The sequence below is a fragment of the Balaenoptera ricei genome, chromosome 2, assembly GCF_028023285.1.
Source record: "Balaenoptera ricei isolate mBalRic1 chromosome 2, mBalRic1.hap2, whole genome shotgun sequence".
Lineage (NCBI taxonomy): Eukaryota > Metazoa > Chordata > Mammalia > Artiodactyla > Balaenopteridae > Balaenoptera > Balaenoptera ricei.
Window position 1 is genome coordinate 120,625,205 of NC_082640.1, and position 18,081 is coordinate 120,643,285.

The 18,081-nt window shown below is 33.5% G+C and overlaps 1 protein-coding gene across 1 annotated transcript in view; it reads left to right on the forward strand.

Annotated features, from left to right (window-relative positions):
* SCFD1 (sec1 family domain containing 1) overlaps positions 1-18,081 on the forward strand; it is a 142,228-nt gene that overhangs the window by 108,728 nt on the left and 15,419 nt on the right. Inside the window, exons 18-21 of the mRNA XM_059914032.1 lie at positions 2,408-2,470; positions 4,497-4,572; positions 12,659-12,712; positions 16,630-16,682. Of these exons, the coding sequence (XP_059770015.1) occupies positions 2,408-2,470; positions 4,497-4,572; positions 12,659-12,712; positions 16,630-16,682 (246 nt within the window). The remainder of the gene's footprint in view (positions 1-2,407; positions 2,471-4,496; positions 4,573-12,658; positions 12,713-16,629; positions 16,683-18,081) is intronic.

The following is an 18,081-nucleotide window of genomic DNA, read 5'->3' on the forward strand; positions in this document are numbered from 1 at the left end:
TTCTTCATTTCAGTTATTGTATTGTTCATCTCTGTTTGTTTGTTTTTTAATTCTTCTAGGCCTTTGTTAAACATTTCTTGGTATCTTCTCGATCTTTGCCTCCATTCTTTTTCCGAGGTCCTGGATCATCTTCACTATCATTATCCTGAATTTTTTTTCTGGAAGGTTGCCTATCTCCACTTCATTTAGTTGTTTTTCTGGGGTTTTATCTTGTTCTTTCATCTGGTACATAGTCCTCTGCATTTTCATTTTGTCTATCTTTCTGTGAATGTGGTTGTCCTTCCACAGGCTGCAGAATTGTAGTTCTTCTTGCTTCTGCTGTCTGCCCTCTTCACTGTGTTCTTATGATAAGAAAAAAGTAGACAACAAACCTTAGTTTAACAAAGGAAACCAAAAACTGTCTTTTCCAATTTTTATAACATATACACTTAAATATTTGGCTGTGTCGTATGTGTCATTGTGTTTTACATTATGACTTATGTGGAACTCCCTAATCAAATATTTGGTGTTAAAAGAGGAAAGGCAGTCTTGGGCATCATTTTACATGGTTACAAAATACTCAATATATAATTTCTAATTTGTAACATTCTTCTTTCTAATTATAAGGGTTATATCAGTTTATTGAAGAAAATTTTAGAAAACTCAGAAAGGTATAAAGAAAGTAAAAATTTACCTGTAGTCTCCCCATTCAGAGTCTACAGTAAACTGTAGTGTGTATCCTTCTATATGCATATTACATATTTATATTTTTAATCAGGAAATCATTGTTATAGATGCAGTTTGTATTCTAGTTTTCCAATAACTTTCATTATGCCAGTTTTTCATCGTCTTAAATACAGCTGACCCTAGAACAACTTGGGGGTTAGGGACACCAACCCTCTGCACAGTTAGAAATCCAAGTATTACTTTACAGTGGGCTGGCCCTCTGTATCCCTGGTTCCGCATCCATGGATTCAACCAACCACAGATCATGTAGTACTGTAGTATTTATTGATAAAAATATGAGTATAAGTGGACCTGCCTAGTTCAAACCCATGTTGCTCAAGGTTCCAGCTGCAGTCTCCAATGGTAGTATTTAGTGTTTGCATGATATTCAGCCATATAAACGTATTATTCTTTATTTAACCCTTTATTAATTAGAGACAGTTAGATACATATTATTTATATTTAGATATTGCTATTTCTGGTGAAAAATAAATTTTTGTTAAAGACAGAAATTCCAGCCTACTGCTGAAAACAGCTGATTCAAATCCTCCTTTCAGAACAAAATTGTGATTTTTGTGTTTGGGATTTCTCTAATGGTATCAGCAAATTTTGTCCAGATTGAAATACAATATTTTAAGCGTTTCATCTTCCACATCTTAGTGATTCCCATTCTTTTTTTACTCTCATAATGTTTTCTTATATTTAGGTAGGATTTTTTTCCATTTACAAAAGCATTTGAAATGATTAGGAATTATAAAAATATTGATTCACATAAAAATGTTTATGGCATGCTATTATTAAAATGTTATAGAACAGTATGTACAATATACTAATTTTGTTTTTAAAGTATATATGTTGTATATGCATATGTTCAAAGATTAGAAGAATATATGCCGAAATCCTAACAGTGGTTACTTCTTAGTGGTAGGGTTCTTCTGGGAGCATTCTGTTTTCTGGATTCTCTACAGTGAACATACTCCCAGAAGGAAAATATTTTTTAAAACATAGCTAAGTGCCATATTTTTGCAGAGCTGTCAAGAATTCTATAGTTTAGTTAAAGACATTCTAGACATTCATTTAGAAAGATGTGAAAATAAATGACTATATGCAATTCAGTATAAAAGTGTATATGTAACTAAAAGGAAATATCATTGAGTAGTAGAATTAGAATAGTGTTAATGAAGAAAGTGGTGGTTTTGAGCTGAATCTTAAAAGGAAATGTACAGTTTCTTATTGGAGAAGACAGTGAGTTTATACCCCCAAAGGACAGCATCCCAAAGGCATGTGTCTGGGAATGAGAGAGTATAGAATGTGGAGAATAGTAAAGAGACTAAACTTAATCAGTATGTGATTGTTCTTTTAAACAGAAAGTCTCTATTTCATGTTAATGATCAGATATTTAAAAAAGAAAAGAGAAATCCTGAAGTTTGGGGAACTAATGCATTTGTGTTTTTTAAAGAATTTCACTGTTTTAGTACCAGTTGCTCTCTACTTGAACATTATTTTTCATGGTTACAAATTATACAATCAATGTTTGTATAATTGTTTCAGTGTTAATTGTACTGAAACACTATTAGTTGAAAAATTTCTTTTCAGAAACTGCATAGTAAAACTTATGGTTAGTCAGTAGATATTTTAATGCCATGATACTAAATGTTAGCTCAAATAATCAGAGTTTAAATATAACTTACTTATGTCATAGGGCGTTTGCCAAGATGGCTTCAGCTCCTACCAGCTATGGCAACACTACCACTAAACCAATGGGGTAAGTATTTTTAATAATTCTGATTGAATAAGTCTGGTACTCCAGACCATAATTGGACTTTCGTGCCTTAAAAACACAGTGTGACACTTTGGATGCAGAAAGTTTTCATTGTGATACAGAACAACTGTCAGCATGCCTTTAGCTTCTGTAGGTAGTTTAAATTCTGTATTTTACATGGTATGGCTTTGTATGCTTCCTTGTTCTTAAAACATGTTTTTCATTTTCAGAAGATACATGAAGTTTAAAAACTGTTTTTATATCAATATTGATAATATAGACTTGAAGCTAGACACTCAAGACCTAGCTTCAAGATGGAACTAGGCATACTGCTAAATGATAGAGAGGAAATCCTCAGGGCTGGGTATGACTTCTGACTCCAGAAAATCCTGTACAGTATGTGTGGTTTTCAGAGGAGCTGAACAAAGTGATTCTAACCGCTCTTTTCCATACCATACTAGCTTCAAATTCCTAGCTTATTTTTGGAGCTTAGAACAAAAGCATGAAACTGGAGGAAAACCAGTTTACCTACCCCGAGCTGCCAGTTTTAATGAAACAGTTTCCAAAAAGTAAAAGTACTTGGCCTAAGGCTGGGCCTTGTAAGCGCTTGGCAAAATGAATCCATCTGGCCTCACCTTCAGACAGTGCTGTGCAGGTGAGCCCACTAACTCCCTGAGAGTTACCTGGTACCTGGGAATTGCCTCAGAACTGTCCACTCCAACAGAGATTACTTTCTCTTGTTTTTGTCAAAGAAATGATTTCCATCCTGTCCATCTCTTCATTTCAGAGGGGAGTAGGACAAGATAGGAAAAATGAAAATATATTTGGAAAATTACTCTCATGCATTTAATGAAACAGACTTTCCAGTTCTTTGTCTTAAAATCTTACTGAATCTTAAAAGCCTGTTAGATGTCTTATGGATTTTGTAGTTGAGGATTTTAATAAAATGTGTTATAAGAAAACCTTGGATGATTTGAAGGCTTTCCCTAACCTTCTTTTTTTTTAAATTAATTTTTATTGGAATATAGTGCTTTACAATGTGTTAGTTTCTACTGTACAGCAAAGTGAATCAACTATACATATACATATATCCTCTCTTTTTTGGATTTCCTTCCCATTTAGGTCACCACAGAGCATTGAGTAGAGTTCCCTGTGCTAAACAGTAGGTTCTCGTTAGTTATCTCCCTAGCCTTCTAATATCAAAATGCAAAATTACCATTCTGTCCCACAAAGCATCCTTTGATTCCATGTGAGAGACTTTTTGAACCACAAATATAAAACCAATATGGCAAGTCATTTGTGTTATTTTTGTTGTTAAAAATTCATACACTAAACAGTCTTCTGAGTTGAGGTAGAATTCATCAAGTATGTTGTGCTTCACATTTTTATATGATAGATTTTGTGTATGAGGGGAGAAAGTATACAATGCAGGATTAGGTCTAGCAGCTGTGATATAGAGAACACAGTAACTTTTGACCTATTCATAATACTTATAGACATATATGTTTTGAATATGTCAGTGTGTTTTGAACTCCTAATATGAGTCATCTGAATTACTATCTTTTTTTTAATTGAAGTATCGTTGATTTACAATGCTGTGTTAGTTTTTGCTGTACAGTAAAGTGATTCAGTTATACATACATATACATTTTTTAATATTTTAGATTACTATCTTTAATTTATTGTTTTAACATTAAGACAATCAGGAAAGCAAGGAATTCTCTTCAGTTAATAATTTGCTTAAATACTATAGCTAAGGCTTAGCAATTAAAATGTTTATATTGAGGGCAGCTCTCAATTTTTATATTTTATTAATATAGACTAGTCAGAAAGTTTTATTACTATTTCATTGTTAAATAAAATTGTGGCAGTGATGTCCATGGAAGCAGAAATTGGTCACTTCTGTTTAGTGAAAACAAAGGTGGTAGGCACAGAGAGCATCAGCATGTATTGTGTAATCAGACAAGTATTCTATCTGTAATTGGAGAGTTAATTTGTACTTAGTGCAGTCCTCTTCTTTTGCACCTAGTCTCTTATCACGAGTCATGAATACAGGATCACAATTTGTGATGGAAGGAGTGAAGAACCTGGTATTGAAACAGCAAGTAAGTACAATTGTTAGAAAACACACTGGTAACTTTTGAATATAAATGTTGGCAGGTTGATTGCTCAGATAGAGCAACTTCTACATATATTCAAGTACAAATATTAGGAATAAAATAAAATCAAGGGGTCCTTTACTGGTATATTTAAGGATGTGAGGATGTTTTACAGGTATAGTTCACAACTCTGTAATTTTATGCTTTTTTTTTTTTTTAATTTGCTAATTGGACTTTACTGACATTTTGGTTTCCTTTAACTATTAGAAGGTTTGTGAAAGTATATTAATTGAAAAAAAATGAACTTAACCTTAGAATAATGAACTGTTACATAAATGCATATCATTTAAGTTTTAATTTATATTAGGAGAATATTAATAAGCTAATAGCCTTAATAGTCTAAAAGCCTGTGTAAATTAAAATAAAAATATTTTAAGTAGAATATATGTTTTGAAATAATGTAACTATAGCTTGATTTCATGCTTCATTTTGGAATAACAGTCTTAGTTTTAAACATAAGACCTTTTTTAATGACTTTTGTATTTTTGTTGTTTTCCTGTTATTCTCATATACAGATATTTCTGCTTCAGAGTCATCATTAATTGATTTGGTTTGTTTTCAAACTGGACTTGTTTTTAACTTTTTGTTATGGAAATTTTCAAATACACGTTAGTATGTCAAACTCTCCTGAGCCCTTCACCAAGCTTCAATACTCAACATAGTGCCATTCTTGTTTCATCTTCCCCACTTATATTTTTTTATTTGATTTATTTTTAACTGGGATATTTTAAGGCAAATCTGAGATATAATATTTCACACATAAATACTACAGTTTGTAGTGAGAAGGATTTTAAAGGCCAAATTGAGAAAAGAAATAGAGTTACTTATCAGTTATTCAGATCTGAATATTAAGTGTTTACTTACTTGTTTTCAGAATAAACTAGATCTTTTGTTTCTCTGAACGTCTTCCACACTTTTTATCTTTCTTATGATGTTTACCTGTGGTATTTTGTATTAACATTATTTATATTTTACTTCTTTTTTTTCCAGTTTTATTGAGATACAATTGATACATATTGTTTTACTTATTTTTTTTTTAAACATTTCTAGTTATTTGCTGGGACTCAATGCTAAATTATATGGTTCCTGAGCTTTTTTTTTTTTTTTTTTTTTTTTATTTATTTATTTATTTTTGGCTGTGTTGGGTCTTCGTTTCTGTGCGAGGGCTTTCTCTAGTTGCGGCAAGCGGGGGCCACTCTTCATCGCGGTGCGCGGGCCTCTCACTATCGTGGCCTTTCTGGTTGCGGAGCACAGGCTCCAGGCGCGCAGGCTCAGTAGTTGTGGCTCACGAGCCTAGTTGCTCCGCGGCATGTGGGATCTTCCCAGACCAGGGCTCGAACCCGTGTCCCCTGCATTAGCAGGCAGATTCTCAACCACTGCGCCACCAGGGAAACCCCTGTTTTACTTATTGATGGCAAAGAATTTCTTTCCCCATCTTTGAATTTTCCATAGCAGTTTGCAGAAAGTAGGTATTCAATTTTTGTTTGAATAAGTGAATAAGATTTTATTGTAAAAAAAAATGTAGTGTTAATAAAGAACAGTGAAAAATCCTAATTTGCTGTCTTTAACTAAAAGGCTGATTACCCCCTAACTTTCCTTCAGAGACATTCCAGATTGCTTTATTTCCTAAGTACTTGGGAAGACTTTTTAGCTTCATTATCACTCTTAGGAATTATTTTCAGTCCTTCCCATTCTGTCTCTCTTCTCGTAAGAGGCTACTACTAAATACTTAATCCACTTTTTTACTGGTTCACAGTACTTCCCTGAGTCAGTTTATCTTTACTCTCTTAGACTACTGAAGGTGAAGAGACATAAAAATAGGAGATTGGGCACATTAGTGACCAACATACTGTACTTACAGTTTAACCTAGCACCTGTTAAAGAAAAAATTACTCATGGCACTCATTAAAGTACAGTAAGGCAGACTTTATTCAGGGGGACCATTGAGAAAGATGTTGGGACCACCACAATGGAGTTTTGAAGTCTGGGAGAGAGACTGGGCTTAAGTACAAATATAACAAGGAAAAGTGGGAATTCATAGCCAAGGAGCAGGGTGTAGGGTATCAGTGGTTGGAAAATTACTAAGAGGAAATATCAGGGATAAAGGGGGATCCTGGCTAAACCAACCTAACAGAATTCTTGCTGAAAGCAGGCTAATGTGATTGGACATCACCTGGGAGGTGGTAGAAGGTGAGGAACCCGATGAGATACCGAGGATGGTTAGATACCGAGGATGGAGGTGCTGGCTATAAACTGACTTTAGCAGGATTCTTTCTAAAATTGGACAATGCAGAGATGGACACAGAAGTCCACAGGTCGAGGCCCAGTTGAAAAAGTTCAAAGAGCCTGAGTAGAATCTCGTCTAGGAGAGAATCTTTGTCATAGCACTCTATTTATTATCAACTATGGACAAGATGATTTCATATGTGAGACAAAGGGGGAACCACCACTTTCTAAGACTACGTCTGCCTTTTGCTAGATAGACTGGCTATTGTATAACTACGTATAGTTAAATTTAGTTTTAAGGAAAATTACATATTTTACTTAACATGTCACTGTTAGAAGGAAATCCCAGTAGTAAGATTCCCTAAACAAAGGAATCCTTATCACAAATAACTGATAGCATTGAGAAATTACAGGCTTTAATCTTTTTTTAAAATATTTACTTATTTTTGGCTGCATTGGGTCTTCCTTGCTGCACGTGGACTTTCTCTAGTTGGAGTGAGTGGGGGCTACTCTTCCTTGCAGTGTGCGGGCTTCTCATTGTGGTGGCTTCTCTTGTTGCGGAGCACAGGCTCTAGGCGCACGGGCTTCAGTAGTTGTGGCACGTGGGCCCAGTAGTTGTGGCACACGGGCCCTAGAGCACAGGCCCAGTAGTTGTGGCACACGGGCTTAGTTGCTCCATGGCATGTGGGATCTTCCCAGACCAGGGATCGAACCCGTGTCCCCTGCATTAGCAGGCGGATTCTTAACCACTGCGCCACCAGGGAAGTCCTTTTAATCTTTTAAATGATCAAATTTACTTTTTGAACTTATTACCTTAGAGTCACATGATATACATCCCCAAATGATGCCTGTAAGAAGGGTCTAAAGTGATCGACTTAAATATTTTATTGTGCTAACACAACAGTGTGTTTTATTTAAAGTTAAGTTTATAAAATATAAAAACAGATTATCCTCTGTGACCTCAAATCCTTTTGCTTTTCTTAACATTGCAAATAACATACTGCTTTGATATAGGCAGTTTCTCACTTAGAGAAGTAAAATTTGAAATGACTGGTGGTTACCTCTTTCTACATCACATTTCTGTCACCACTGCTAAGAGAGCCAGGCCGGTTTTTTAAATAGATGTTAATAAGACTTTTTAGGAAATATTTATTGATTTGGGGGACACTGGTTATTGATTGGGGATAGTGATTCGTTATATATTGTGAAGTAAAAATAAAAGTCATTATAAAACAGTAAATTCAATATGATCTTTTTGTTTTTGTTTAAAAAAAGAAAAAAATAGAAGATACTCAAGGATATATAACTAGGTTTTAAATGTTAGTTTTTCTAGGTGAAAGTATTCACCTCTGATTACTTCCATATGATAAATTACTAGACTTGAATTATGGAATCAAAAGAGTGAACATTTCTAATTGTTCTTAGTAACTGTTACCAAATTGCTGTCCAGAAAAGTTGTACCAATTTGCAGTGATTTACAGCACCTGTTTCTCTATATCCCTCCCAGACTTTGACCTGTGTGTATGTGTATGTGTGTAATCTTTGTAAATTTAATACTTTTAAAAAGTCTCTTGTTCTAGAAATATTTAAACTCGTAGAAAGCCATTTTTAAAGTTACACTGTCCTAACGTTCTAAAATTTAGAGGAACTGCTACAGGTAGATATAGGGCAGGTTGGGAACTGAGAAAAATGTCAGAGAAGAGACTGGAAGAGATGAATTCTTTGTTTCACACTTGTAAAATTCTGTTTAATTTATGCCTCTTAAGTCTCTAAGTATTTGTTCCAATTTTTTATCAGAATAAACATTTTAAGCTATAAAAAAATTAGATAGAATAGGATGTCTTGTCATGTCCAGTTTTCTAGGTCACTTATAAGAGCCTTTTATACTTTTTTGTTTCTTGGGCAGCATAAGTTTTATATATCACAAGTATTAGCTATCACATAAAACCATTTGAATGATATTCGCAGATTTGAAATATATTTATGTGAGGATAATTGTACAAGAACGTGATGATGAATAATGTAGTGCTAAGTTGCATAATTAAAAAGTCTTCTATTTCACTTTCTTTGGCTTGTTTACTTAAATAATCCCTCTTTTAAAAATGAATTAACAACAAATAAATTGCAAGCAGTGGAATTCAGTAGATTAAAAAAGACTTAAAAGATATATCACCTAATTGCAATGTATAGCCCTTATTAACATTATAATTTGAACAATGAAACTGTAAGAAATAAATTTATGGAGCAGGAAAATTTTGATACTGACTAGATATTGAGCTGTATTAAGAAATATTTGCTGATTATTTTAGGTGCAATAGTAGTGTTATAGGGTGTTTTTTTCTTTTAGGAGTTCTTATATTGTGGAGATATATATACTGAAATAGTTATTGATAAAATGATTTGATATCGGGGACTAGTTTTAAAACAGCCTAGGGAGTGGGGAGTGAGAGTATAGATAAAATAAGAATTTGCCATGAGCTGATAATTGTTGAACCTGAATGATGGAAGTTGGATGTGTTTTGTTGGGTCTAGGTAATCCTGTTTCTTGATTTTATTGCCATTAATATGCTATGGTTTTGGAAAAAATACCACTTTATATATTTTATTCTTTCCTCATCTGTAAGATGTGGATATTAGATTCACTCTGTAGATCCCTTCTGATTTATAATTTTAAAATTTTGGAAATAGATGATCCATCTTATTCCCCTTCCTCCTATCTACTTCACTGACAACTTTCCAATATCCGCATACTCCATCTTATTCTTTACTTGGCTACTACAGTCTTCCAGATAAGTATTCTCTTCAAGAAGGTACACATACTGCTTTTCATTCTTCAGGACTTTGATAATCAAGACAGCAGCAACTCTTGTCCCAACTTCACTGCCTAGTTCATTGTCAGAGTATCATCCCAAATCCAAGGCTACCGGCTGGGGGGGGTGGTGACGAGGGAGGGGGGAGTTGGAAGTAGTCACCATAGACCAGATGGCAATACAGGGCAACAAGTGGCTAATCCTAGGAGAATTAGAGGGGAAAAATGTTTTTAACTGTTTTAGATATAGGACTGTATTACGTTTTTTAGATTGTCTGTTTTTTAATTTCTTTGCATATTTTATTTTTATTTTGTTTTTAAGCAATTATGCCATCAGAGACAAAATTAACATTGTTTTTATTTAAACTTTTCCAGTGACTAAAATCTTAAAATGTGACTATGGTCATAAAACTATTAAGGATTTTTAGAAATTAATTTCTCACTGTATTTTTTTTCTCCCAGTAATGTTTCTAGTTCATATATTTGAAATTTGAACATCTTGGAAATAGTGATCCTTAATTTAGGCTATTCACATGTATGGGACTCTGTCTCTCAAATCTAAATATATATAGAGGCTTTCTACTAATAAAACTTTAGTTAGTAACCTAGACAATAACATTTTTCATTTTATTTCTGAAACAGTTTCTAAAAACAATGAAAAATATGCTTGGGAATTTTTAAAATAATGGGCTTTCATTTGATTAAATTTTATTTGTACCTCTGTTATTGAGGTACACAATTTTTTTGTGTCTTTAAAGATGAGTGAACAGACCATTTGTTGAGTGAAGAAAATTGTATGGTTTTGTTCTGCTGTTTTCTCTCTGTTAGCTGCCACGGTTCAGTTTTTTCAATTAGTAGAACTTAGTTATCTTGTATATAAATTATTATCAATATAAAATTCATTTTAAAATGATTAAGTCTTCATGTAGACCAGATAGAGCATTAGTTGATGACAGAGCTCTCAGAAGTTGTTTCCTGAAGTACTCTTTCTTAGGCCTTTAAAGACATTGTGTATTTCCTTTATCATTTTCTACACTGCAAGTTTTCCTTAATGTGTGACAGTGTGTGAATTATTGTGTGGTGTGGCAGTAGTAGATGACTCTTTTGGTGTTATCTGGTTGTAAAGACCAAACAAAAACATAAAGAATTGTCTCTGGGCTCTTAAACTTTTGAACTGTACTGCTAGAAAGAAATTTTTCTTGTGTTATTTAATGACCTATTCACTGGCAGGCTTATCTTCAGATACAGCAGAGATATGAAATGCAAAGTAAAATTTAACTGTACCTTTTAGAAAAATCTTATTTTTATACTAAATGAAATATTCAAATTTCCAGTTATTTTCACAAATACAATGAAAGTAATATGACTCATATGGCTTTATCAATTATATAAAATCTTTTCTGAACTTTTCTCCATTGCACATGTCTAATACCGTAGTACAATTCAGAGAGCTAAACGGATAATTAAAAGTAAATAGAGAAATGGATATAAAATTAATTTTAGTAAAATGTTATAATTTATAATGTTGCCTTGCTCCAGAATTCTTTTTATTGTTCCTGTTATGTTGCAAAGTACTTCATCTTTTGTTGGTGTTACTTAGAACAAATTTGTAACTGTAGTTTTCTCTTTTGAATAAAGCATTTTTATAGATTTAAATCTGGACCCAGTTATTCTTTAGAGAAAGTTATGGTTTAGACTTACATTCTTAAGTGAACAAACTCAAGTTTATTTGAAACAAAACTTAAAAGGTAAAATTTTGAGCTCTCTTTTTCAAATTCTAAATAGAATTCAGGAAGTACATTCAGTTATCTTGAACATTTGGTGCTTGTGTTTATATTAAGAAGTTCCTGGCCAACAAAAATATCAGAGAATAATGAAATAGCTTTAATTTTACTTGCCTAAGATTATCTTGAAAGATTTTTACTTGCCGATCTAGAGAAAGAAAAAGGAAAAAGAAATGCTTATTTTCTGTCTGGGCAAAGCAGCATTTTCCTTAGTGATGGTCCATTTTAGTAACAATAAAATGTTTTATGACCTAAAGAAAATAAAACTTGTAAAATAGTAATGTGTTATCTACAGTTATTTGAATAATGAGATTTAATGTTGCCTCTGTTGTATGAAATCTCTAAGATACAAAACTATTCTTTCCAGAATATTCTGTACAGTTCACAAAGGAAATATCAGTTCAAAGTGGGCAGAATACCATCCCAGTAGGAAGGTACTTTGAATAGGCATAATAGTCACTTAGTAAATTTTCTGTACCCAATGTGTTGTTACGTTCAAAATAATGGTTAAAATGGTCAGATTGAAACATAGCAATAGTATTTCATATCCCCATGCATGTAAGCATGTCAAGGGGCAATATTCTGTCAACACCAGTGTTATACATTTTATGTTCAAAGTGGAATGTGTTTTGTAAGAAGATAATGTAGTATGTCATTGAAAATTTGGAATTTATCCCAGGCAAAATTAAAGCGGTCAATAAAGTGTGTGCATCCATTTCCCCATTTTTTCAAAGAACACAGGTATATTTTTGGCTAGAAGAATATACATTAGAAATGAAAAAACTCTGTTAGGTCATTTAATCTCATATATTTCTGCAAACTTAAAGTACTATTTTTTAAATAAACAAACCTGCAGAAAGGAAATGAAAAAAAGGGGATGGGGATTCTTACTCAATTAAAACAAAAGCTTACAATTACTGGTGTTAAAAAGCAGACATCCAACAAAGTAAAAAGCCCAAATATGTATTTGTACTAAAACCTGGATACACCTACACATTTTTAAAAATTACGTTTTTTCTATGAAACCTTGAGTAATGCCAAGGGTATTTACAACTATGACACCATTCACAGAATACTTAATCTTAGAATGTGTTTAATTGAAAGGTAAGCATACTGAACTATAGAATGATTAGGTTGTTTTGCTACTAGAGAAGAATTTTGGTTTGTTATTTCTTCTAATATTTAACAAAATACTCACTGATCTCTTCCACAGAATCTACCTGTTACTCGTATTTTAGACAATCTCATGGAGATGAAGTCAAACCCTGTGAGTAGCATATAACACTGTACTTATAAATTCTTGAACATACCAGACTATATACAAAAAGTGATAAACTCAGAGTTTGTTGTGGGCTTAATCACAGAAGACTACATGATGGAAAGGAAAGAGTCCATGTTCTCAAACAGCCTTTTTTAGCCATTATCACAGATAATGGGAATTGGTTTCTCGGCTGCTACATCACTCTGGCCAGCTTTCATCCGAAGTAAATGTAGATTATATCCTATATATGTCCTAAGGAGCAAGTTTCTATAAATAAAAAAGAACTAGTGAGCATCAGTTGGTGTACTATAAAGAGTACCAGATCAGTTTAATTTTATGAAATTAAATTAGGAGAGGAGTGCATAGTAAAAATTTTAAGTGCATGTATTCAGATGGCACTAAGTTCTTTGGGCTGAAAAGTAAATTGAGAGAGATAAATTGTTTGATGAAGAGATAAATGGGTAAATAAATATGAGCATTTACTTAAAGAATGGGTTTTCAAGCTATCTGTTTATAATTCAAGAAAGGAATGTAAAAATCAACACAATCTGTTTCATAAAAGAGCCCATCCTGTTACTGTGGCAACTAGAAAGAGAGTGGTTATCTGGAATAGAGAAAAGCCGCATGATCAAAACCCTCCTTTGGGTTGATCTGGATCACTATAGACTTGACATCAAGACTTAGGATACCAGGCTGAGAGAAAGAGTGAGAATAGAATCTTCAGTTAAATATGTCATTATTTTGTAATTGTTAAAACATTATTATAACATTAAAGGAAATTAGCAAAAACAAATTTTAAAATCTGTCCATGTGAAAACAAAGATATAGTGTTATAAAAAAGCCCAAAAAGGGGCAATTACAGTTATGAAAGGAATGAGAGAATTGTGTATAATGATAAGCTAAAAAGGATTGGATTCTTCTATCTGGGAATCAATATAGAGAAAGTGGTATACAATGTAGTAAAAATAGATTTATTACTACATCCTAGAATATATGAGGAAGGAATGCTTCTTTTTTTTTTTTTTTAATTTTTTCCCTGGTCATTTTAATTTTATGGGATTTTTTTAAAATTTATTTTTGGGTGTGTTGGGTCTTTGTTTCTGTGCGAGGGCTTTCTCTAGTTGCGGCAAGCGGGGGCCACTCTTCATCGCGGTGCGTGGGCCTCTCACTGTCGCGGCCTCTCTTGTTGCGGAGCACAGGCTCCAGACGTGCAGGCTCAGTAGTTGTGGCTCACGGGCCCAGTTGCTCCGTGGCATGTGGGATCTTCCCAGACCAGGGCTCGAACCCATGTCCCTTGCATTGTCAGGCAGATTCTCAACCACTGCGCCACCAGGGAAGCCCAGGAATGATTCTTGAAAAGCCTGAGAGAAGTATGATTTATGATTAATTGTCTTATAGACTACTACTTCATAATAGGCAGTAAATTTCTGGAAGATATTGTTCCAAATGATAATAAAGATTAAAAATATAAACAAATGCAAAATTTTAGACACCATGTCCACAAGGGGTTAGGCAAGTTCAGGATATTTTGTTGCTGTCCCTAATCTAGAAGTCGAGATGATGGATAAGGACAATAATAATGATAATAGCTAACATTTATTGTGTATTTCTTTAGCCAGGAACCAGTCAAAACATTTTTCATATAGCTCATTTAATCCTCATTCGAACCTTCTAAGAAAAATACTATTTTTTTAAATTATTCTCATTTTTATAGATGAAGAAACTGTGGCACAATTAACTTGCCCAAGGACACACAGCTAATAAATGGCAGAGCTGGACAGGCCACATTTTCCACCACTGTGCTATATTGATTAGGGCAAGAGCCATGCCCTTCATAGAATCATAGAACTTTAGAGTTTAATGAAACTGTAGAATCTTAACTGTGAAGGAGAGGAAACGAAGAGATATTAAGTGACTTTTCCCAAGGCACACTATTTTTAATAACAGAATTGGAACCAAAAACCCACTACTTCTGAATTCCTGCCTACTACTCATTCCAACATATACACACCTTCCACATTTCTGTCATAGACATACAGATGGCTAAATTATGGGTCTTATTCAGATGTTTCTCCAAGTTCTGTAAGTTCATTTATCAGTTCTATTGACTTTGACTTTATAACTGAAGGCACATTACTACAGACAGATTTTTTAAATTAATTAGAAAAAGTAAAATTTTTCAGCTTTGAAAGCATTTTTTCCTCCATCTGCTAGATGAGACAGATACCTGCTCCCTCTCTTATCCCTGTCTTGTTCCCATATTGACAAATTGATTTGGAGGCTTTGAAGAGATTAACGAAGTGTACTAAGTTAAACCTGACTAATCATCTTGAGTATATCATATCTCAAAGGCTTTAAAATGCTATAACCTAATTCTAGATGAATTCTTATCACTAACGTTTATTAAGTGTTCTTTGATTTGTCTTGATTGGATATAATGAAAGAAAGGGATTAGGCAAGATATGAGGTAAGTTTCATCTTCCCTTGTACATCTGGCTGGTAGTGGTTTCCTGGAGCAAAGTGTTGAAGGATTATGGCACTGCCTTTGGGTTCAGGGAGAGTTCTGTGATTGATTAGCATCGTCCACCATTGAATGCAGGACTAGGTAGTGGCAACAATGCATGGTTTGTCATTGATCACGTTTGGGTAGGTTCATCCAGAAAAGAACCAGAAAACATTTCAGAAAAGAATGAGTTCCTTTGGCTGATTGTACCATGGAGGGCAAAGGAGGCAGAGATTAGGAAGTGACTACATTATAAACAGTAAAGCAGTACTTTCCAGCTCCTTTAATATCAAGAAGCTAGTTTCCAATGTAGTATGGAGGTCAGCAACCCCTTATCCACAACTTCTGAAGTCCAAAGAGTTCTGAAAACTAAGAGATTTTATATAACTCATTTGGTGGCAAAACCTAACCTTAACTCAAGTTGAGGTTCTTCGTACTTTTGATTTATCCTACTTTTTGTTAATGTTCATCTATTTAGCTCCAGAAATATTAACGTGTTAGATGATGGGGTGCTGCCCACGAGGAATATTATATTATATATAGTTTATGCATGATATTATCTATCTGCAATTTTTTAAATTCAGAATTCCAAAATACATCTAACTGCAGAGGTTTCAATTATGAGAGACTGTGAACCTGTATTAGGTATTCTGGACATTCAGTAAAATCATAGACATATAATAATAATATAATAAATTCTAAAAGCAAAAATATTTAAGTACATTAGGTAATAAAACAGGTATATTTATTTTTCTTAGTTACTCTTTTTTGAAGTATAGTTGATTTTACAGTGTTGTGTTAGTTTCAGGTATACAGCAAAGTGATTCAGTTATATATATATATTCTTTTTCAGATTCTTTTCCCTTACAGATTATTACAGAATATTGAATATAGTTCCCTGTGCTATACAGTAGGTCCTTGTTGGTTATCTATTTTATATATAGTAATATTCTTATGTTAATCCTAAACTCCTAATTTATCCCTCCACCCCTTCCCCACCTTGGTAACCATAAATTTGTTGTCTATGTCAAAACAGGTATATTTTTGAGAAGCAATATGCATAGTGGTTAAGAGCTGGGGCATTGAAACTAGACTACCTGGGTTCAAATCCTGGAGTTCCCACACTTACTTGTCATGTGACTTTAGGAAAGTTAAAATAACTTCTCTGTACTCCAACTTGCCCATCTGAAAAATAGGGATAATAATAACTACCTCATAGGTGATACGGGATTATGTAATTTTACTTAGAACAATGTTTAACACACAGTAAGTGCTCGGTAAATGTTGATGGTGGTTACCCACTCTACCAAATTAATAGATTCATTAGTAGATTCATCAGGTATTCTTAAAATAAGCCAAACTTGAACTTTCTAAAGAAAAATTCCATAGTCATGGTAAAGTTCTCTTTTTTTTTTAATAGGAAACTGATGACTATAGATATTTTGATCCCAAAATGCTGCGGGGCAATGACAGGTAAGCAGCTCTTGTCTTGTGTAATTTGTTGTAGTTTTCCCCACCCTCACCAAGAATGGAAATAACTTTACTGATTTTTTGTTGTAAATCAGTAACTGCTTATTATTAAAAATTCAAACTATATAGAAAACTGGTAAGTAAACAGTATGTATAATCTCTTTACCCAGAGGTAATCACTGGTAATTATACTTAACACTTTGATGCTTTTCCTTCCAAGTGTATACATGCAAAAAAATACATTTAGATGTTTGTTGTTTTTAATGAAATGATGAGGGTATTACAAACTGTGTGTGGGTGAAGAGAATTTGGATAATCTGTGTGTTTTTAAATGAATATTCTTATTGGATGAAATGAAAAGATGGGAGCTTTATGTTGGATACCAGTTGTTGGCTTTTTATTTAACTGGTCCATAAAATCTAAGCCCCTGGGAATCATTGCTGTGAATACTTTTTTATAGCAATGAAACATTCTGCAAATAATTTATATACTTTATGACAAACATTGTATGGTATTTGTTAACTTTATTCTGGATATTATTTTTTAAGATTTAATCCATGGTGGTATGAAAAATAGCCTACAAGATACAGAAAAAGAATAGGCAGAATTAGGAGGGAAAAACCTTCCTGGAGGGATGGTCTTTAGCACTAAAACTTGGGTGAAGCTTCTTTATTGCCTATACCCTATGTTTGGGATCTTTAGAACTTTGTCTTTTCTCTATCCCAAGCTTTCACATCTTTGTAGGTAGTCAGAACAGATAATCTAGTCACTAGAAAGTTGATTATTAGATTGTTTTGGTAACCTAAAAGATTATTCTTTTTTCTGAACTTATCAGAAACACTACCAAAGTTACAAAAGAAGCTGCTGGTAGCAACTGCAGCTGGCAAGAAAGAATTTGACAAAGAATAAATTATAGAAGGGAGAGAATGAGGAGTGACAACTAATGGGTATGGGGCTTCTTTGGCGAGTGATTAAAATGTTCTGAAATGAGACAGCGGTGATGGTTGTACAACTCTGCAAATATTCTAAAAACCACTGATTGTACACTTTAAAATGGTGGATTTGCAACTCTTGATGTTCTCAAGCTTACAATTTTTCCTTCCTTGTATTTGCATCAGTAGATATATTTTGCTTTTTAGAAACTTCTGAGAAATTCTTTTAATCTTCCCTATAGTTTATGCATGATAATGAGGAGGAATATTAGCATTGATAAGACAGTGAAACACAGTTTCATTTTTTAATAGACTCAGCCTTCTCTTGAGCTGTCTCATCACAATTAGATCTTGGTTTTTAATAACTAGTAATGCTGTGCTATTTAAGTCTCACTTCTCATCTCATGTCTACCCTTAGAGGAACTTAAAGCACTAGAAGGAAGTTTGTGAGGCGTTTCTGTCAAGGCAGC